This window comes from Chenopodium album, chromosome 19, assembly GCF_948465745.1.
Source record: "Chenopodium album chromosome 19, dcCheAlbu1.1, whole genome shotgun sequence".
Classification (NCBI taxonomy): Eukaryota; Viridiplantae; Streptophyta; class Magnoliopsida; order Caryophyllales; family Amaranthaceae; genus Chenopodium; species Chenopodium album.
The window spans coordinates 41820324-41842664 of NC_137852.1; the positions used below are offsets into that span (position 1 = coordinate 41820324).

At 34.8% G+C, this 22341-nt stretch overlaps 2 protein-coding genes across 2 annotated transcripts; both read left to right on the forward strand.

The window, feature by feature from the left end:
* The first annotated feature begins 8075 nt into the window (after positions 1-8075).
* LOC145594416 (UPF0481 protein At3g47200-like) lies at positions 8076-9467 on the forward strand. Its single transcript, XM_081650728.1, has one exon. The coding sequence runs from the start codon at positions 8076-8078 to the stop codon at positions 9465-9467; it is 1392 nt and encodes a 463-aa protein (XP_081506854.1).
* Positions 9468-11446: 1979 nt separating this feature from the next.
* Positions 11447-12545, forward strand: LOC145594417 (uncharacterized). The gene is made up of 3 exons (XM_081650729.1): positions 11447-11715; positions 12054-12109; positions 12190-12545. The coding sequence occupies exons 2-3, from the start codon at positions 12067-12069 to the stop codon at positions 12543-12545; spliced, it is 399 nt and encodes a 132-aa protein (XP_081506855.1). The 5' UTR covers positions 11447-11715; positions 12054-12066.
* Positions 12546-22341: the final 9796 nt, after the last annotated feature.

Sequence of the window (22341 nt, forward strand, 5' to 3'; positions counted from 1 at the left end):
ATTTTCATTTCAGTTCAGCTCTAATAAGTTCAGTTCAGTTCAGTTCAGCTCCTAATTTCCTTCTGTTATAAAATATTTATTTTAGTTTAGTTCAGCTCTAATAAGTTCAATTTAGTTCATTTCAACTTAGTTCAGTCAATGAGAACAACCCCTAAGCCGCTCCACAAATTAAAATGCAATTTGAGACTTTAGACCATAAACCGTTAAACTGTATTTATAGTATATTTTTGTTGAAAGAAATTAAAATAACTTCAATGTAATCCTTGTCTATTAATTCACTAAGGTCAAAAGAATATGAGTTTTAATATTTGAATTATAAAGTTATAATAAAAAACCAATAACAAAGGGTTCATTTGGCATCGCTCTGGTTTTCCGTTTTTTTGTTTTTAAAAAGTATATTATATATGTCACATAATGAATCAAAAAAATTAGACTTATTAAAATCATGATAATTTTGAAAACTGACAACAGAAAAGTGGAAACACCTTTTTCTTGTTTCTTATTTTTGGTTTTTAGTTTTTTTTTTTAAAAAAAAAACAGAAAATTAAAAACCAAAACTAATGTCAAACCGCATCAATGTAAACCATATTTGAGGGTGCAATTTGTTGCTGTTTGAAAAATTTACGAACCTTAATTTTGTGATTTGAGAACCATATCAAACCAAATGGAACCACAAACAGCCCAAATTTCAGTCTACACAGAATATATGTCTTCCCATAATTGAAATTGCTTGACTTTCTTTTCATTCTCCGTACTTGGAGAGTTTTTAGAACCTTGTAAGGCCTACTATTTGTTTGATTCAAATTAATTTGATGCGACATTCCTCCAATCCGTAAGTTTTTGTTAGCCCACATTAGAATTCTCAACTCACAACCACCTTTAATTTGTAAGGACTCCAATTTAATTATTTGATTCAAATTAATTTGATATGACATTCTTCCAATTCAAAACTACCCACAATAACTGTCCTTTCATAACTACCCACAATAATAATACTCGTAATTAATTTTGCCAAAACTTACCTCAAGTTACAAATAACACTTTTAAGGTTTCCAAAACTAGTGTGTACATGATTGGATTACATTAAAAAAATTATAATAAAAAAAAAAGTATGTATGTATAATAGTCTTTAGTTGAACAAAAAGCCAAAAAAAAATCACAATTCCGCTCTTTAAAATTATTAATAGGAATGTAAGAGATTGCAATTGCATTGTATCTCAAAAGTAGTTTATTGATGTATGCATTGGAAGAAAATAATATAAAAAATATAATACTCATGGGGTTTTTGAAACATTCATAAATTTCAAAAACCCTATGAGTATCGCAAACCAAATTAAATTTACTTTTCTAAATTGATAGGAATGTGAACATCATGGTTGCACCAATTCTAAAGTTGCAATAAATAAATAAATAAATAAATAAAATAAAATAAAAAAATTTAAAGTTGCAATCCCGTTATGATATGATATCTTAAAACTGCTTAAGCCTTAAGATAAAAATATGATAGTATATTTTGATTATTTTCATGGCAATTATCAATGAAATCAAAGATTTGCGTATATATCCATTATGACCATAATTATACTTCTATATATTTATTAATATACGAAGTACAAAATTAGGGAAAACCCCATAACTATGTTTTATGTAGTATGACAGATAATTTAAAATTGCTTCAAACTATTACGTGTAGTATAAACCCTAACAAAAATACAATACTTTGTACAATATTATAAATTTATCAAAACCCATACCTGTAACTCTGTAAGGCATATTTCATAAAATCTTTTTTTTTTTTTTTTTTTTTGGGATTATGTGTGTGGGATAGTTTTGAAGGTTAGTTGCTGAAATGCTTATGGAACATAGGGAGACGTGGGAGTATTGGAGTAATGTATGAGGAGAATGAACTGCCAAGTATATTTGTTTATTAATTAATTTTATTTTTTAAAATTTAAATTTAAATTTAAATTAGATAGATTTTTTGTTGGAGAAATGGAGGGATTAGGTAAATAGGCGAGAGTGAATGAGAGTCTAGGATTTAGCTTTTGGAGCAACGTGGTGAGAGTGACTCTGTAATTATATTATAGATAATTTAAAATTGCTTCAAACTATTACGTGTAGTATAAACCCTAACAAAAATACAATACTTTGTACAATATTATAAATTTATCAAAACCCATACCTGTAACTCTGTAAGGCATATTTCATAAAATCTTTTTTTTTTTTTTTTTTTTGGGATTATGTGTGTGGGATAGTTTTGAAGGTTAGTTGCTGAAATGCTTATGGAACATAGGGAGACGTGGGAGTATTGGAGTAATGTATGAGGAGAATGAACTGCCAAGTATATTTGTTTATTAATTAATTTTATTTTTTAAAATTTAAATTTAAATTTAAATTAGATAGATTTTTTGTTGGAGAAATGGAGGGATTAGGTAAATAGGCGAGAGTGAATGAGAGTCTAGGATTTAGCTTTTGGAGCAACGTGGTGAGAGTGACTCTGTAATTATATTATAGATTTTTATTGTTGTCTCTAATAAAATTAAAAAAAAAAAAGATATAATTTTAAAAAAAAAAAACAAATATGGTAGTTTTTTTGCGATGCCCTCACTTTACCAGGTAACTCCCACATTTAAACATGAATGGATAAACATATCATCACATATAGACCATGTTTTTCTTCTCTCTAACTCAATATTGTAACATTCTCTGATCCTAATTTAACAAACCACCACTAACCATCATTAACCGAGGGCGAGGTTATCGCCAGAGTTTAAGTCGTGCTTTTTTTTATTAAAAAAATAAAATTGGATGGAATTGATCAAACGCCTAGTATTTTCAAACATCCTAGGAGAAAACGCCTAGAAGTTTTGAAATTTCTAGGGAGAAACTAAAATTCTCTGTGTTTCTCCCTATGGAATTTCGAAAATTTTAGGCGTTTATTCCTAGTTTTTTTTAGCATAACTTTTGATTTCATGTCAAATTAAGATATAAAAATGATACTGACATAATTTTAAATGGGTTGAAAAGTAGCCATGTAGAGCTTTCCAACGGTATTTTATTTACCTTAATACGAGTTCAGAATCAAAAGTTATGATAAAAACAAAAACCAAAAAAAAATTGAAAAAGAATCGCCTTAAATTTCAAAACTCCACGGGAAGAAATGCGTAGAACTTTATTTTATTCCTAGGACTTTCGAAAATTCTAGGCGTTTTCTCCTATGATTGTTGGAAAAACTAGGTGTTTGGCCTACACCCAAAAAATTTAAAAATAAATAAAAATAAGACACGACATAAGTTTTTGGCGATGACCTTAGCTCGCCCTCAGTCGATGGTGGTTTGTTAGGACGAGAGAATGTTTCATTGAGTTAGAGAGAAGAAAAACATGGAATATTGGTGAGGGTATGTTCGTTTTTTTTGTGAAAATTAATAGGGGTATTTTAAAAAGGACATTTTGTGAAAAAGTACCTTATAAAACATTTTTTTTGCGAGAAACTACATAATAAAAAAAATGTTGTAAGAAACTACCTTATAAAAGGGTAAATGTTGTAAGAGACTACCCATGGTCAAAAAGTCATCGTTGACTTTTATTTTCCGGCTTTGATCACGTGACGTGCCAATTAAGAAAAAAGGAGGGAAAGGGTGAATTAAAAGTCACGTGATGTGGTCAACGCCGGAAATTGAAAGTCAATGGTGACTTTCCGACCAATGGTAGTCTCTTACAACATTTACTCGTCTATAAGGTAGTTTCATACAACATACTTTTTATTAGGTAATTTCTCACAAAAGAAGTGATTTATAAGGTAGTTTTTCACAAAATGTCTTTTTTTTAAAAAATGAAATTACAAACTAAAAACAAAGTTTACAAACCGCATCACAGTAATCCGTACTTGACGGTGCAGTTTGTAATAATTACGAACCTTGATTTCGTGATTTGGGGTCCAAATCAAACCAAATCCGACAATGAACAGTTCAAATTTCAGTCTATATATGCAAAATATCTTCCCAGTCCATGCAAAATATCTTTCCCATAATTGAACTTGCTACAATGCTTCTGTATAAACCACGAGTGACTTTCTTCTTCATTCTCCGTACTTGAAGACATTTTGGACCTTGCAACTTTGGAAGGCCTCCAATTTATTTGATTCAAATTAATTTAATGTGACATTCAATTCCTCAGATTCATATATAGGTTTTTGTTGGCCCGCATTAGTACTCTGAATTCACAACCATCACTCAAACCTTATCCCTTCTTCACTCACAACTTACAAAATTACAAATCTACATTATTATTGCTTCATCTGTTTTGGTACTACTCTCTCCTCAGTCACTTTTCTACATTTATGGCATGCTCGGATGAAGAGTAATGTGTTTGTGTATCTAGAGTAATAAATGTCAAACTAAACAAATACCCTCATTTGCTTTGAGATTATGTAAATATCTAGTAAGGAGTTTTATGTGAGTGATTGTAAGGAGTTTTATGTAATGGTGGTGTGGTGATAGGCGAGGATAGGGGAACTATTAGGTCTATTACCCTCATTAGTGAGGGTAATGGTTACACTAGGAAAGGACGGGTAACTATTGTCTTCATTATAAAGATAATGATTCTCCCACCTCTCTCTTTTCCTCATGTCACAAATAGTCAAATACCTAATTTTATTTATAAACACCTTATCTACAACATCACCTATATTCACTTGCATGTGTTTTTGCTACCATGACTTTTTTTACCCCCTTTATTTATTACTCCAATCTAATACGTATAACTTTTTACTCGAGTGTTGAGAAAAATTCTTTGGAAGCTAAGAATTTATTTCTAGAGAGTGGTAAATATTTTGCTAATGGAAATATTTGCTTTCAGATTAGTAAATAAAAGCAGTTGCCAAAAATAGTCGTATTGGAATCAAATTGTACAATAATAAGGTCATGTTCATTTCACTTTATGTTTGCTGAACTGCTTTGTTAGTAGTAGTAGTAGTAGTGGTAGTAGTAGTAGTAGTAGTAGTAATGAAATCTGCTCTTCTTCAATTACTCTGCTTTAATTTGCTGAAATCTGTGCTGCTCTGCCCAGAAGCTCAAAAGAACAGAGCCTCAATGTAGTAGTTTGACCTTAGATTAGTTATTCTTGTGTGTAGCTCTACACACGATGTGACCCCATTGGCTTATAATTAAAGTAGTTATTATATATTTGAATGAGTAACTACATTTAATTTATTCATAAGAATAACTCTATTTGTTTATGAAAGTAATTCAAATATATTATACGAGTAATATCAAATAGAAAAATAATTACCTGTAAAAATTATAAAAAAAATAAAAAGTTATTCCATTTGTTCTTCCAAGTAACCCATATTCTTACTTTTTTTTTAATTATGACTAATGAGAGAATGACTCGACGTTTTTTTTTTTTTTTTTTTTAATGAAAGTAACCCTATTTTCCTAATGAAGTAATCTCGTATACATTAAGGTAACCTCACTTACTCATCATTAAAATGTAACCCTAGGTATTTAATTACCGTATATGTGAAGTGGCCACATCATGCATGTGATTAGCCACATATAAGATATAAGAATTTTTGTTCAATAAAACATTAACCTCATTGTCGTCTTTTATTATATTTTTTTTTTTGTCAAATTCTTATATGTGGTTGGCCACGCCGTATGGCTAGTCTTTAGAGGGTTACTTCTTTAGTGTAATAGGGGTTACCTAGTCAGTGTTATAGGAATTACTTTGCTAATGTTATAGGTTACTTGGTTAGTGTTATACGGGTTATTTGGTGATTAAGTATTATAGGGGTTACTTGAAAAGTGTAATAGGGGTTATTTTGTTCTTTTATAAAAGGTCACACAGTGTGGTCAGCCACACACAAAACGGGCTACATTTTTTTTTTACACATTCTTTACATTGTTTTAGGTTGAAGTCCATTAATTTTCCAAAAAATATACTAGTATACCGAGCAAATTGTAGCACTTAAATAATAAAGGGAGTACTTTTAATTATAGGTGTAAACCAATAATGTCAAGCAGAAGTTGAAAAGCTGTATAAAATGTAAACCAGTCCAAGGCAAAGAATTACACATACATTTTACTAATAGTTTTAAAACTTACAAAATATTTTTCATTCACAGTTTATTTTTATTTCACTCTCTTGAGGTACCTTGCGAGGCGCAGTGGTACGTGTTGAATCAAATTGTTGCTACAGCTTTGCAACTAGCCGTAAGTTCCCGCAATTCCGTATTTTAATATGTTATCTTACAATTTATTAAGAAATTATTATGAATAACAAGCTTTCAAATTTATTTCTTTATTTTGCTTTTTTAGTTTGTCTCATTTAGTCCTCCATATAATATACTCCCTATAATTGTAGGAGAATCGCTCTGATATCCCTTACATTGGTCCCATTTTCTAAACCTGGTATTTATTTAACTTTCTTAAAATATTTTCATTAAGCTTAAATAATTATTGAACTTTGTTACGAAGTATATGAGTTTTTTTTAAAGTTTTGCTAAATATAATTTATTCTTGCTGAAGTAACCATTTTTACGATTTTTTTTTTTAGCAGCTACTCCCCTGTTTCATAATGTTATTTGCATTTTGATTATGTACATTTGTCAATGCTTTTTTTATATCATAAATAACTTAATTAGTTGAATATTAATATAGAAATTAGTTGTTTTTTATTTTTTATTTTTTTTTTTGAAAAGATATACGGAGTAGAAAAAATAGTTAGACATTAATAAACTACTAATTGAAAAAAAGAAGGTTAATGGCTTCCTTATATGTTTTACATTTTGAGAGTAATATAGAAGATTTTCTCATCTTATAGATAATGATAAGAATTTAAATATATATATATATATATATATATATATATATATATATATATATATATATACATATATATATATATATATATACACCCTTAGGGCTACATATAAGCAATAAATATACTCTTGAAAATTGTATAATATAGGAATTCATGACAAAAACACGCGCAAATCAGTGTGTTTTTGTCATGATTTCCGAAATTTAAACAATTTTCTAGAATATTTTTAATGCTTATACATAACCCTTAGGGCTATGTATAACATTTTCCTTTAAATAAGGAAAATTTGACAATTACCACCTTCTGTTAAGTCCATTTTAGCAATTACCACCTTGTATTTTTTTTTTTGAAAATTACCACCTTCTATTTTCAAAAATATCAAAAATTACCACCTTCTTGCCCCTCAACTATCACGTGATGTCATTTTGGGCTCATTCTTTCCCTTTTCTCCCTATTTCCCTCACATTTCTCATTCCTAACTCGATTCTCATCCCCCCTTTCACTTCTTTTCCCCCAAACAATCAAAAACACTTCAATTCAGTCCTCCAAATCAAAATTGACGAACACTTATTGGTGGTTTGAGGGAAAAAAAGTGAAAAGGGAGATGAGAATTCAAATAGGAATGAATTGTGAGGGAAATAGGGAGTTCTGGGAAAGAATGGACCCAAAATGACGTCACGTGGTAGTTGGGGGGCAAGAAGGTGGTAACTTTTGATGTTTTTGAAAATAGAAGGTGGTAATTTTCAAAAAAAAAAAATACAAGGTGGTAATTGCTAAAATGGACATAACAGAAGGTGGTAATTGTCAAAATTTCCATATTAAATGAAAACAAAAAACGAAAGGAATATAATTCAAAAAAAAAATATTTTATTTTTTTTTATTATTTTTTTTTTTTGACAACAGCAAAAAAAAAAAAAAAAAAAAAAAAAAAAAAAAAAAAAAAAAAAAAAAAAATTAGTGGGAGAATTAAATGGCCTTGGTCCTACCAAAATTTTCTTACATCAACCATCAAACATAAAATTAAAATTATAGTTCCAGTTGGTGGTGAATTGAACTTGCTGAAAGGTATAAAGGTGAAGCACTGATAGGAATTTGAAAAGTCTACTGTCATTGCTATACTGCGTATGATATAGGAATTTAAAAAATCTACTCCATCTGATTAGATTCTATACTTACTGTCTCATTAATATATTGAAAATTATTTGAATAAATCAAACATATACTTACATTCTACGATTAATAGTTTAATACAGATGGAAAACAACACTCTACAAATCGAAGTAACCGAGCAAGATGAAAAGAACGGGGTGCTTACTTCAATGCGTAACAAGCTGGACTCCTTGAATATTTCCTTAAACAAGAATTGGTGCATTTATAAAGTTCCTGAATTTATCTTGAAGGGGCATGAGCATTTTTATCAGCCTGTAGCGATGTCAATTGGTCCCGTATTCTATAAAGATTCAAAACTAGAACCCATGCAAGAGGTTAAATGGATTTACTTGAATAGCTTCCTTCAACATCCCAAGAATGCTTGTCAAAGCTTGAATCCTTACATTGATTATGTAAGGAATAAGGAAGAGGAAATACGCAAATGTTATCAGCAAGAATTTAAGCTATCTAATGACGAGTTTGTTGAAATGATAGTGCTTGATGCTGCATTCCTGATCTACTATTTCTTGAGCGAAACTTTGCACCCATTTGATGATCCTTCAGTTGGGAATAAATTAAAAGCACCACTTTCTTACGGGGTATTAAGCGATTTATTACGGTTGGAGAACCAAATTCCATATTTTGTTCTCAAGGAAATCTTTAATAAAGCATTTGGTCACATCTACGCTACACCTATTCCTCTTATTTATGCTACTCTTGCATTCATAGACGATATGAGTGGTGGTTTCCCTGGAAGTAAGGCAATTAAGAGTATTATTGTTGGTAATAAAATTACAGGTGAAACAAGCATTAAACATTTGTTGGATCTCCAACGGATGTCTGGTTGCCTTTCCTTGACATTAGCTGATTCATCATCATCAATTTCATACGCCAATAAATTTATCAACTATTTTTTAAGCCTACTGTCACTACGAGACCAACCAATAGGCCTCACCAAATCTCCTTATCCAAGGACAGCTAAGAAACTAAGCGACAATGGAGTCAAATTTGAGGTAAGTGAGAGTGACAGTCCATTTGAAATCACATTTAAGAAAGGGAAGTTTATGATTCCAGAATTAGTTTTATATACTGACACTGAAACTAATTTGCGAAACCTCCAACACTTTGAGCTATGTCATTATTATACGGAGGATGCTTACATCAATGATTATATGTTATTCTTCGATAAACTAATTGACACGGTTGAAGACGTGCAAGTTCTACAAGAAGCAGGAATTCTCATAAATAATCTTGGCAGTGATAAACATGCAATAAGGTTTTTCAATAATGTCCCCAAAATCATTGTAGGAGGCAAATTTTATTACTCAAAAGTTAGTGAAGACGCAAATGCATTCGCTAATAAATCTTGGAATAAATGGAAGGCTCTTTTGAGGAGGAGATACTTCGGCCATCCATGGGCAGTTGTATCTGTGATCGCTGCAATCATACTTTTTATTCTCACTCTCTTGCAAACTATTGCTGCTTTCACAAAGTAATTGTATTGCTCTCTATCTGTCAATCTTTTGTTTTCATTTGATTGTTTATTGTTGTTGGCTGTAGAATGTATTTCATTGTCATTTTTATTATTATATAGACTTTATATCGTGTATTGTTTTGATATGATATTTTTAAGCGAAGATATATAAAGATGTAACTTTGATTATTGGTTCCTTTAATTTATTGTATACTTTATGTGTTGGACGTACGTAGTGTTTCACATTATAGTACGGTAGCTAGTGTTGGAGGTCTTTTTGGAGCAGAGAAACAATTAAACAAATAGGAGGAAAAAGAAAAGGGACAAATAAAAATGATATTGCATCAAACAAATGTAGATTACAAGTGGCTTTATAAGAGAGCACCTCATAACAACCAACTAAAAATAAGGAAACAAACCAAATAACTCAAATATTGAGCACAACATGAACCTACCAAGCTATTAAATCTTAAGTGTCTATTAAAAATTAATAATACTAAATAAATAAATAAGTAAATTCCTTCAAATAAATAAATGAATAAATAAGCAAATAAATAAACCTCAACTGTGTAAAAAACAAACTAAATTAACTAAGGGCCTATTCACTTTAGCTTAATTTTAGTTCAGTTCAGTTCAGCTCAATTTAATTCAGTTCAGTTCAGTTCAGTTCAACTCTTAATTTCCTTCTCTCATAAAATATTCAGCTCATCTCAGTTAAGCTCCAATCAGTTCAGTTCAGCTCCTAATTTCTTTCTCTCATAAAATATTCAGTTCAGCTCCAATCAGTTCAGCTCAGACAGTAAATATGAACAGGCTCTAAATAATCTATTCCTTGTGCAACTAGAATATAAGAACAAATATTTCATAAAAAAAAAAAAAAAAAAAAAAAAAAAAAAAAAAAAAAAACAATTATTTTAACTTCATCTTTAACCTATGTCATCTTCATTTAAAAACCTTCATGCATGCAGAATTTTGGTATAAAAATTTGGAAAAATACACTTTAATTCCCAACTATGGGTGATTTATCTACAATAATCCCAACTAACGTTTATTCTACAATAATCCCAACTATTAGGTCAGTTTTCCTCTAGCAGTCCCAAACTGGTCAACAAAAGTCCACAACCTATTATTGTAGGTTGTTTGACACGTGTCAGCGTGTGAGTGGTTCCCAAAAAAAATACAAAAAAAAAAAAAGAAAACCAAAAAAAAACTGCCAGCCTACCCTAACCAGCACCTCCACCTCTGGCTGCCAACCACCACCTCCAGCCCTAACCACGACCAGCCGCACCCCCGAATAGAGTTGTCAATTCGGGTAAATGGGTCGGGTTTGAGTCGGGTTTGTGTTGGTCGGGTCATCTCGGGTCGGGTCAATACGGGTTAATGTCGGGACCTATGTGGGTCGGGTTCGGGTTGGGTCATGCTTGAGTCGGGTCACGTCGGGTCATACATCTTATCGGGTTTGGGTCGGGTTTAGGTCGGGTCAATAACAAGTCGGGTTACATTCGGGTCGGGTCAATAACAGGTCGGGTTACATTCGGGTTTTTACGGGTTTAAACGAGTTAGGGTCTTGTTCGAGTTTGAGTCGGGTTCGGTTCAAGTTAATTATTTACGGGTTATAATCAGGTCGGGTCATTGTCGGGTTCGAGTCGGGTTCGGTTCAAGTCAATAATTTGCGGGTTATAATCAAGTCGGGTCATTCTCGGGTTCGAGTCGGGTTCGGTTCAAGTCAATAATTTTTTTTAAAATTTTTTTTATAGCTCCAAATCAAATTGCATAATTTAAAAAAATATTAAAATAAACAAGTGAATACTAAAATTTGAAAAATAGGATCAATAAAAGGATTATAAGTAGTTATATGGAAGTTTATTTTGAAGATAAATTAAGAAAAAAAACAAAAAAAATACATTTAGCTGATACAGCCTCAAATACGTTTAAAATACATTGACAGCTTACAGACTCACAGCTCTATTCTAATATTCTATCACCTCATGTCCTATTGCTCATATAGGAAGTTGAAGATAATTAGGAAAAATAAAATCAATCACAATAGAGATTTCATGGGGAAAAATTTCGTCAATCTCGCCATTAGAGTGCAACCTTCCTTAATATACTAAGATTCAGTGATTTTCCTATGCCTATAAGTCGTACTCTTCAAAGATCCAGAATGTGGAAAACCACAGATCGAATTGCGCCTCTGCTGGGTCGCCTACTCTACCACCTCTCATTGTCGCCTTTTCTCTTCAACAAGGAGAAATCACTCCAAATTCCTGGTAATCAATTTATACAATTATATTAGCTATTTAAATTTTCGGATCTAATCATTATAATTGGCTAATTGGTTTTACATATTTTTTTGCTTAATTAACCGGTTTAATGTTTATAAATTGAAGTAAATTTTAACATTTTAAATTTAATCTTCATATATTAATGTTGAATAATTTTTAGATATTTAATTGGGTTGTTTGTATACAATTTTTTGATACAATTTGAAGTTGATTTTTACAATTTGGTTGCTTGTGGTTGTTTCTCGCAGATGATTATATATTACCCTTTGATGTAAATCATATTAATATGCGTTTTTTTTTTTGTTTTTTTTTTGGTGTTAAAGGAATCAAAAAATCATGACAGGAGAAATGTTTGAATTAGACTACGCAGCTGAAAGAGGTATAGTACATTCTAATTAATTATAAATGACGCATTTTTTATGATCTTACTCCTAATCTTTGCCTGATTGTTTGGTGTAGCAAGGGACATTGAGCTTGAGCAAGCATCAATTACATGTATGAGTGTTGGAAATGCTACACCTACGCCTGAACCCCATCAATCAATATCTCCAATTGAAGGAAAGCGATCTCCTATTTGGCAGAATTTTGAGGTTAATGGTGAACATGCTGCATGCAAGTTTTGCAAAAGATTAATCCAGAAACTTGCTGGTTCGAATGGTACGTCTAATCTAAAGAGACACCTTGATAAGTGCCAAGAATATAAAGAATCAGATAAGTCTAATGAGTCTCCTGCATCTCCATTTGACCAAAAAAAATACTGTAAGTTACTGTATGATACAAAATGGAATACACAAGTTAATGAGATTATTCGGTGAGAAGAAAAAACTCTTTCTGTTGTGATCAACATCAATGGTCAGAGGAATTGTCCTCAGGCATCCAGTATTTGTTGTGTAGCCACATGGAATCGGCTTGGACAGAGTAACCATCTTGGTTACGGTGCCAGCTGAAGTGAGCATGAGTTCGGTTTTTTTATATCGAATTTTCCATGCCCAAAACTAGCCTCCCTGTAAGCTGAGTAACTTGGTTGGGGTTCAGTCATGCTGCAAGCAAAATAGGGCCAAATAAGTTTAATTTTCTTCAGCACTTTACCAAAAAATATGAAAAATTATAGCCAAGAATTGTTATAAATTGAATTTGATCTTACTTGGTTGCTAATCCTTCAATATTTCCTCCATCACTTGTGATGAGAATCTTCCATACTTGTGATTTGTTATTTGTACACTTGTAACCCACATAATATATTCTTGCAGAGTATTCCAAGTCGGGTTGAATTTGGGTCGGGTCAATAACAAGTCGGGTTGATTTTGGGTCGGGTTTAAATTCGAGTCAGGTTAGAAACGGGTCGGGTTGACCTCGGGTCGGGTTAGTAACAGGTCGGGTTGAATTCGGGTTTTGACGGGTTAAATCGGGTTTGGGTCATTATCGGGTTCGAGTCGGGTTCGGTTAAGGTCAATAATTTACGGGTTATATTCGGGTCGGGTCCTCTCTAGCTCGGGTCATGGTCGAGTTCGGGTCTCAAATGCTCGGGTCTAGGGTTGGTTTCAGGTCGGGTTAGGTCGGGTTCGGGTCGCCATTTTTTTCGGGTTCAAACAGGTTAGGGTTAGGGTCGGGTTAGGGTCGGGTTAGGGTCGGTATTTCGGGTCGGGTTAGGGTCGGTATTTCGGCAGCTCTACCCCCGAAACACCATGACTAGCCGCACCGTACCCCCGAAACACCACCTAAATCGCACCAGCAGCACCCACGATCAGCCGCCCTTGCCCGTGAAACCTCCAGCAGCCCCAAATCGCACCGAATCGCCCCGAAACCCTAACCCGTGAACTGATTGGAGCTTGAACCCGCGACGCCTAACCGGAAACCACTCGGATTTGGGAGTGAAGGGGTGGTTGGTGGGGCGGGTTTGCGATTTTGGGTGACTGGTGGTTTTTGAGGTTGGAGGAGGAAGAAGGAAGGGGAGCGGTAGTCCGGTAGAGGCATGGAGCGGCAGTGTGAGGCTACGATTGGTTGGAAGGGGCAGGCGACGGTGGGCGGCGACGGAGCTGCGGTGTTGGGAGAAGAATTGGGGTGGAGCTGCCATGTTTCGTGGTGGGTGTAAGGTGGTTGAAGGGAGGAGGGGTGGCTGGGATTATTTTTGCTATTTTTTCTTTTTTTTTTTAAATTATTTAAATTTAGCCAATCATGTGCTGACATGTGCCATTTAAAAAACCAAAAAAAAAAAAAGTTAACCATTTCAGCAGGTAACCGGTTTTTGGGACTGCTGGAGGAAAACTGACCCAATAGTTGGGATTATTGTAGAATAAACGTTAGTTGGGATTATTGTAGGTAAATCGTCCATAGTTGGGATTATTAAAGTGTATTTTTCCTAAAAAAATTTAACTCTGAAGTTATATACTAATTGCCTATCCTTGTTGCAGTGGTAAAAGGAGAACATGCTAAAGTTTTAGTGTTATGGTCATCAGGGGTTTGAACCCCAACTTCCCTAAGATTGATAACTCCACAAAAATCTCCAGCTTTCATCCCAACAGTCTAGTTAACTCTTGTTATAAGTTTCTGTCTAAGATTCTTGTTAACAAGATAAGACCCAAGCTTGATTATATCATTTCGCCCAACCAAAACAGTTTCCTACCATGTGGAGGCACTAATATTAATTTTATCATAGCTTCGGAAATAATTCAGTCCATGAAAAAAGGAAAAAGGGAAGAAAAGATTTGTTTGCTTTAAAAATAAGGAAATTTTGTCAAAAACTACCAATTAAAGTGCGTGTTTTGAAAACAACTACCTATTAAATTTTTTTTTAAAAAGAACTACCACAAAGTTATAAAAAGTTTAAGTAGCACTACCACTTTAATAATTCCAACTAGAATATTCGGCATGTAGGTTCTACTTTTTACCTTTATCTCATAAAATCATCATCTAAATTGGCAAAATTACTCTTCATTAAGGTAAAAAATGATAAAAAGTGAGACCTAAATACCGGAGATTTTAGCCTAAATTGTTAAAGTGGTAGTGCTAGTTAAACCTTTTACATCTTTGTGGTAGTTCTTTTAAAAAAAAATTTAATAGGTAGTTGTTTTCAAAACACATGCTTTAATTGGTAGTTATTGACAAAATTTCCTAAAAATAATTGACTTTAAGAAAGCATATATGATAGAATGGAGTGGTCATTTATCCGTCATTGCCTTCTCTTCTTCAACTTTGACCATGAGTCTATTGATCTCATTATGAATTGTGTTTCAATTGTCTCCTCTTCCATTCTCATTAATGGAAAGCTCTTTGACTCTTTTACTCCTTCTCGAGGGCTGAGACAAGGAGATCCTTTGTCGCCCTATTTGTTCATAATCTGCTTGGAATTCCTTTTCAGAATGATTCGTCATAAAGAATGTAAGAGTAAGAATTGGAGTCCTTTTAGATTTAGAGGGGGAAAACCCTCCATTTCCCATCTTCTTTTTGCAGATGAAGTTATCCTTTTTGGTAGAGGTGATCGTTTGCGGGTTTGGACGAGTAACGGGTCGGGCCTATACTTTATTTTTTGTCCAACAGGCTTATTGTAGCTAACCCGAGCCCTTTTATGCGGGCTTGATTAATTGTCCAAGCACGCTGTATTAACGGGTCGGGCTTGCCCGCGGGCTCACGGGCCTAAAATATTTGTTTTACATATATCTAACACTACTTAAATTTTATTTTTTTTATCATTTACTTATGTTAATATTATTTTGATTTAGTTATCTTAAAGATTTCTTGATCACTAATGATACTAGGAGAAAAAAAAAACATACTTCCTCCGTTTTCTTTTACTTGCAACACACCTTTTAGGCACGCGGTTTTAGGAGATGATTAGTGAGGGTAAACGAGCGATTTTATTAATATAATTTTTACACGAAGATTAGAATAGGGTTAAGTATCATTTATAAAAATTATAATGAATAATTTATCCGTTTACATTACATAAACCCGACCTCAAAACACGTGCCACAAGGTTGTAGTGTTGCAAGTAAAAAGAAATGGAGGAAGTATTTAACTTGTGACATACGTAAGTGAAAAATAGGAAAGAATGAACTTATTAAATACAAGTGTAATGATAAAATAATAAATAGTTGTAGCTAGTAATAGCTTGGAGTCCAATGTAGTCTCTTTGTATTTATTTCTAAAATATACTACATAATCAACTAACTAAAAACTCATTAAAATATTAATTTTTGAAATGAACGAGTCGGGCGGGCTAGCCCATGGTACATATTGTCATGTCCATGTCTGCCCATTTATATTAACGGGCCGGCCCTAGCTCGCCCAAATTTTCAATTATTTTCAAAATGGTTGTCCAATCCCGCTTATTTTGCAGGCCCGTTTGGACGGGCTTAGTGGGTTGACCCGTCCATCAACAGCTCTACTTTTTGGCCAAACAGACACCAGAACATGTCAGACCAATAAATGAATGATCAAAAGAGTGGTATCCTGTTTTCTAAAAACACTTCCCAATGCAAGCCATGATTTATGAATTTGAGCATGAACTAAATCTTACGGCTACCCCTGACCTTGGAAAGGAGCCAGCCCCAGTTAATCTTTATGATTGACAAAATTCGTCAATCTAATGGCATAATTGTAATATTGAAGGGAAGTTTTCATGCCACCTCATGACTGAAGATAACGCTGATTTAACGACCGTTTGTGGTTACTTCACCAACAGCACCACTAAAACTCCCTCAATTGAAAAGCTTCCTGCTTCTTCCTCCATTAAAGCTTCCCCAACCTCGACCACCGTTGAAGCTTCCCGACCTTAACCACCATTAATTTAAAGCTTCCCTGACCTCGACCACCATTAAAGCTTCCCAATCTCCACCCACCTTCCTTCCCCGATTTCAAACGAAAACCCTATGAATGAAAGGTGAAATTAAGGGCATGGTCAACCCAAAGGGTAGGGGTGACTATGTCCTCCATTGAAGCTCCATCAACTGAGCTTGATTTTTGAAAATGTAGAAAAAAGTGATGTCGGTGGCGAAAGAAGATGAGATAGCAAATGTCAGTGGTTGCGATGGTGGTTGTTGCGGTGAAGAAATGAGCTGAAAATTTTGGAGTTGAAGTACCATTGTTGATGTGAGTTATAGGAGTGAGGAGAGAGAAAGTACTAACAAAGAGGAAAAGGGAAGGAAGAAGCTAAACTAACAGACATCCTAGCAAATTTACAAACATATCCCAATTAATTCATTGAAGTGCTAATTTTACCCCTATGATTAACAAATTATGTCAATCATAAAGATTAACTTGTATTTCCTCCTTGGAAAGTACCTGGGATTTCCCCTGTGTACCAAAAAACACTCCAAAAAAAACCTCCAATTTCTTATTGATAAAGTTGGCAGTAGACTAGCTTCTTGGAAAACAAAAGTGTTAACCAAAGCAGGGAAAGCTACCCTAATTAAATCAACCCTCAAATCGATCCCTAGGTACTATAAATGCAGATGCTCCCTTTTCCCCAATTTCTTTGTAAAAAACTAGATTCTATTTGCTCAACTTCTTTTGGGGGAACTCGAGAGGAGAAAAAAATCTCACTTGGATATCTTGGGAAAATCTTTGTAAGCCTAAAGATGAAGGGGGGTTTAGGTTTTACGAAGCATGACCACATAAATGTGATCTCCCTTTCCAAGCTTTGTTGAATTGGTCCATGTATAACAACAAGGGATGGGCTGCAAATCTTCTTAGAGAGAAATACATTGATTGCAAAATGCATCCTACCCCTTTTAACAAAGAATCGCTTGTTTCGAAGGGCATAGGAAAGGCTTGGAGTCATTTTGAGAAAAGCTTAATGTGGAATGTGGTGGATGGGAAAGCTATAAACATTTGGTAGGATAGATGGCTGCTAAACAAATCAATTAGAGTGTTTCTAACTGGCCCCATCCATGTTGCCAAGCAATCTCTTGATATCTCTTAGGGGGCGTTTGGTTCACAAAGTGGTATGGGGTTGGAATCAGGAATGGGGTTAAGGTGGTATCGGGTTGGAACTTGATACTTAATACCATGTGTTTGGTGTAATTCTGGAATGGAATATCTCACTATTCTCTCCTTTTATTTGATACCTAAGGGAATGGAATGAGCCAAACCCACCTCCCCCCCAAGGTTTCTAAACCCCATACCTCATGGGTTTGAGGTATGGGTTTGAAATTCATATTTTTGTCAACCAAACATATGGTATGGCTTTTAGTCATTCTAAACCCATACCTCATACCTATATTTCGTGAACCAAACGCCCCCGGCCTTAATGTTTCTCTCATATGCAGTCCAAAGACTTTTTAGAAAGTTTTTTAACTTTCCAGGTCAATTTGAGATTATCAAATTAGTTTCACTTACTGATTCCCTGGACAATTCTTTTTTGAGCTGGACATATAAGAATAAATTTGATTCTTCAAAAGCTAGATTAGCTCTCTTGGATCCAAGCAATGATGTGAATTTTGACTTTAATTGGGGATGCATTTGGAAGCTTAAATCCCACCCATAAATCAGAGTGTTTCTGTGGCAAGTTGCTTGGGAAAGATTACCCACCAACAAAAATCTCCACCACAGAATCTCTCACATTCCTGCTTGTTGCCCTTTTTGTCCAAATTCAACAGAAACCATTGAGCACCACCTCTTCCTTCATTGTTCCAGAACTAGGAGTTTTAGAATTTGATACCCTCCCCAATCCCTTTCACCACCCATCCTTCCTGGAAAGATTGGCTCCTTGAAAACCTCAAACAATTAGACACTTTCTCAAATTCTATTCCTTGGAATACCATTTTCTCTTTCACTCTTTAGCACATGTGGCTTAGAAGAAATTCATGGATCGTTAAAAAAAATGCTCCCTTAAACCAAGCTGTCTACCAGTGCATTTGGGCTGCTTTTGAGTGTCACTTCTCCTGTACACACTCAAAAAGTCTAAAGCCCTACCCCTGTGCTTGGTTGCCTTCCTCCTTTACCTTTGTCAAAATAAACTGTGATGCTTCCTTTAGCCATGCAACAAAAGAATGGGTGTGGGTGCTGTTTGTAGAAACCATCTAGGAGCTTGGATTGAGGGGCTCTTATGGAAAGGTTAATCATCTTCCAATCATGAAGCTGAGCTCAAAGCTTTGGAGTTAAGCATGATTTGGATTAAGGAAAAAGACTGGCAGAATGTGATCTTATGCTCTGATTCTAAGAGAGCAATTGAGGAAATAGCCACGATTACAACTGTGGAAAATATTTCTAACTTGATTATGAAATGTAGGGACCTGCTAAGGGAGCTACCCCATTTGGAATTGCGCTTTGAGGAGCGTGGAGGCAATGCAGTAACAGACTATTTGGCGAAAGATGCAAGAAGTAACATGAAGGCTATGAATTTGATCACTATTTTGTATCATCACCCTCTAAGCTGTAGTGTAGCTTTTGAAAGTGAGCGACGCTCAAACTTTAGTAATTGTAACTTTGATTATGTTGGTGATGTCCCACCCTTTACCTCTGGTCATGTAAATAACTCTACTATTTCTAATTAATCTTTGCATCTTTCCCTCAAAAAAAAAAAAAAAAAAAAAAAAAACCCAACTTCTGTACTTTTTTCATTATCCTTTTTCCATTCTAAGCACTTTCACGGTTTCACCGACCCTTACTCTCTGTTCCAAAGCGATTTCCCCCTAAACTTATTGCTTATACTAGTATTTTATAAACTATAATGATAAATTGGATACGAATTATCTATTAAAAAAAGTAAGAGTACAAAATTACTAGTATTAAATTTAAACAAATAATTAAGGTTATACTTCATACGATCATGCCACAATGTATTTTTTTTCAATGCCTTTTTGGTGCAGCAGGCCACATGGTGTGGCCTTGATGAATAAATCAGATTGATTGCATAATCATATCAATGCAGAGGATTCAGAGGAAATTCAGAGAGAATTTAGAGAGAGAGAGATTGATTATGATATATTAGATTGTGTGCTAATGATTACAGCCCTGATCCTTATAACCTCAGCTAAGGAATATTCTAACAACTTATTACAGCTCATCAATCATGCACTGAACCTAACAAACTGTTAAGGGAAAGGACAAAATACAAAACAGATTTTATTCCTTCTTGATACTCTGACGAGGCTACTAATTATGAGATGATTATGATTATAATCTCATTACTCCCCCTCAAGATGGTGAGTGACTGAGAGAAGCTCCCAGCTTGGACACATGAGAGTTATGAAGTTTGACAGACAAGACTTTTGTGAGAATATCAGCAATCTGATCAGAGGAAGACACCTTGACAGGCAAGATTGCACCATTTTTAACATGATCACGCACAAAGTGACAATCTATTTCAACATGCTTGGTCCGCTCATGGAGAACAGGGTTTGCAGCAATGGCCAGGGCAGCTTGATTATCACATTTCAGAAGAGTGGGAGGAAGCTTCTTGAGACCCAAGTCCTTGAGCAAGGCAGTCAGCCAAGTAACTTCACAGGTAGTTAAGGCCATAACCCTATATTCAGCTTCAGCAGAAGACCTTGCAGTAACAGCTTGCTTCTTGACTTTCCAAGAAATAGGTGAATTACCAAAGAAAATGCAGTAACCAGTGGTGGATTTTCTAGAAAAGGGACATCCAGCCCAGTCACTGTCACAGTAGGCAGTGAGAGTAGCAGCAGAATCTGTAGCAAGAAGAATGCCTCGAGAAATAGTTCCCACAAGATACCTCAATAGCCTTTTTGCAGCTTGCATATGAACTGTTGTAGGGTGTTGCATAAATTGAGTCAGAATATGCACAGAAAAGGCTATGTCAGGCCTTGTAATAGTGAGATAAATCAATTTCCCAACTAATTTCTAATAAGAACTATGGTCTGGGAGAGGATCACCCTTGTCTGGAGTCAGTTTTGTGTGACCATCCATAGGTAGCTGCAATGGTTTTGAATTGGACATGCCAAATTCTTTCAGTATATCACCTGCATATTTCTTCTGAGATAAGAAGAACCCAGCATTGGTTCTGTCTATTTCTATGCCCAGAAAATATCTTACTGGTCCCAAGTCTTTCATATGAAAGGTAGAAGACAACATGGACTTAAGATCATCAATATCAGCAAGATTGTTGCCACAAATCAACAAGTCGTCCACATAGACAAGAATCAGGGTAATAGATGAATTGCTGACTTTATAGAACAGGCTGTAGTCTGATTTGGATTGAGTGAAGCTCAGCTGCAGAAGAGTTTGAGACAGCTTGTGAAACCACTGTCTTGGTGCCTGTTTGAGGCCATATAAGGCTTTGTTAAGCTTGCAGACTAGAGTAGAATCAGCAACTGGAACTGACTTGGGATCATCAGTTTGATAAATTCTGCAACCCAGACCAGTGTAGCCCTTAGGAAGTTTCATGTACACGTTTTCCATTAGATCACCATGAAGAAAAGCATTCGTCACATCCATTTGGATTGCGTGCCATTGTTCCTTTGCAGCCATGGCAAGTAAGGTTCTCACAGTTGTCATTTTGGCAACTGGAGCAAAGGTTTCAGAGTAATCTACACCAAGTTGCTGTCTGCAACCAAGTATGACCAACCTGGATTTGTGTCTCTCAATAGAGCCATCTGGATTATATTTGGTTTTGTATAACCATTTACAGCCAATTGCAACTTTACCAGGGGGAAGCTGAGTGATAACCCAAGTGCCATTCTGTTCTAGAGCTTCTAGCTCTTTGTTCATTGCTGCGACCCAGTGAGGGTGTTTCACAGCATCATTAAAGTGAATGGGATCACTCACTTTAGTCAGAGCAGACACAAAGCAGTGAAATTCTGACTTCACTATAGTGTCTGAAAAATTAGAGATGTGAGTGGTTCTGACAGGCATTATATAATCCTTGTGCCAGACAGGAATAGAGTGAGGTCTAGAGGTTTTCCTTACAGGTGGTGGGGTTGGAGAGGAAATAGGGTTATTGGAATTCGAGCTGGGTGAGTGTTGAGGAGTATTGGGAGGTGAAATGGGAGTGTTTTGGTGAGTATCACTGGAACTGGGTGAGTGAGCTGTCAATGGAAATGATGGTTGCAAAAATTCATCATATGAGTTGTCTTCAGGGGCAGGAAAATCATCAAGGATATTAGTTAAGGAAGGTGTGGGTATGGGTTTCATGTATGAATTTTGGGAATTTTTGTGAAATGGAAAAATATGTTCATGGAACAGGACATCTCTAGATACAAAATACTGTTTGGTAATCAAGTTTTGCAGCCTATATCCTTTTTGGGTAGCAGGATACCCTAGGAACACACATGGGACACCCCTGGGATCAAATTTGTCATTGATATGGTCTGGATTATAAGCAAATGCCAGACAACCAAATACCTTTAGATGACTGTAGTCAGGTGTTTTGAGATTCAAACACTCATATGGTGTTTTGTTACCAAGAATAGGTGTTGGAATTCTGTTGAGGAGATGAACAGCTGTTAACACACACTCACCCCAGTATGATAAAGGCAGACCAGCATGAAACCTCAGTGCTCTTGACATTTCCAGCACATTCCTATGTTTTCTCTCAACTCTGGCATTCTGTTGAGGTCTCTTCACACATGAAGTCTGGTGAATGATCCCCATTTTGTTAAAGAATTTCTGACAAGGGCCATCATGAAATTCTAAAGCATTGTCAGATCTTAT

What these genes read in the sequence shown, in the direction of transcription:
- LOC145594417 (XM_081650729.1), top strand. Translation starts at nt 12,067, where the DNA reads ATGACAGGAGAAATGTTTGAATTAGACTACGCAGCTGAAAGAG. An exon ending in AGACTACGCAGCTGAAAGAG is followed by an intron (nt 12,110 to 12,189) that starts GTATAGTACATT and finishes TGTTTGGTGTAG; the next exon opens with CAAGGGACATTGAGCTTGAG.
- LOC145594416 (XM_081650728.1), top strand. Translation starts at nt 8,076, where the DNA reads ATGGAAAACAACACTCTACAAATCGAAGTAACCGAGCAAGATGAAAAG.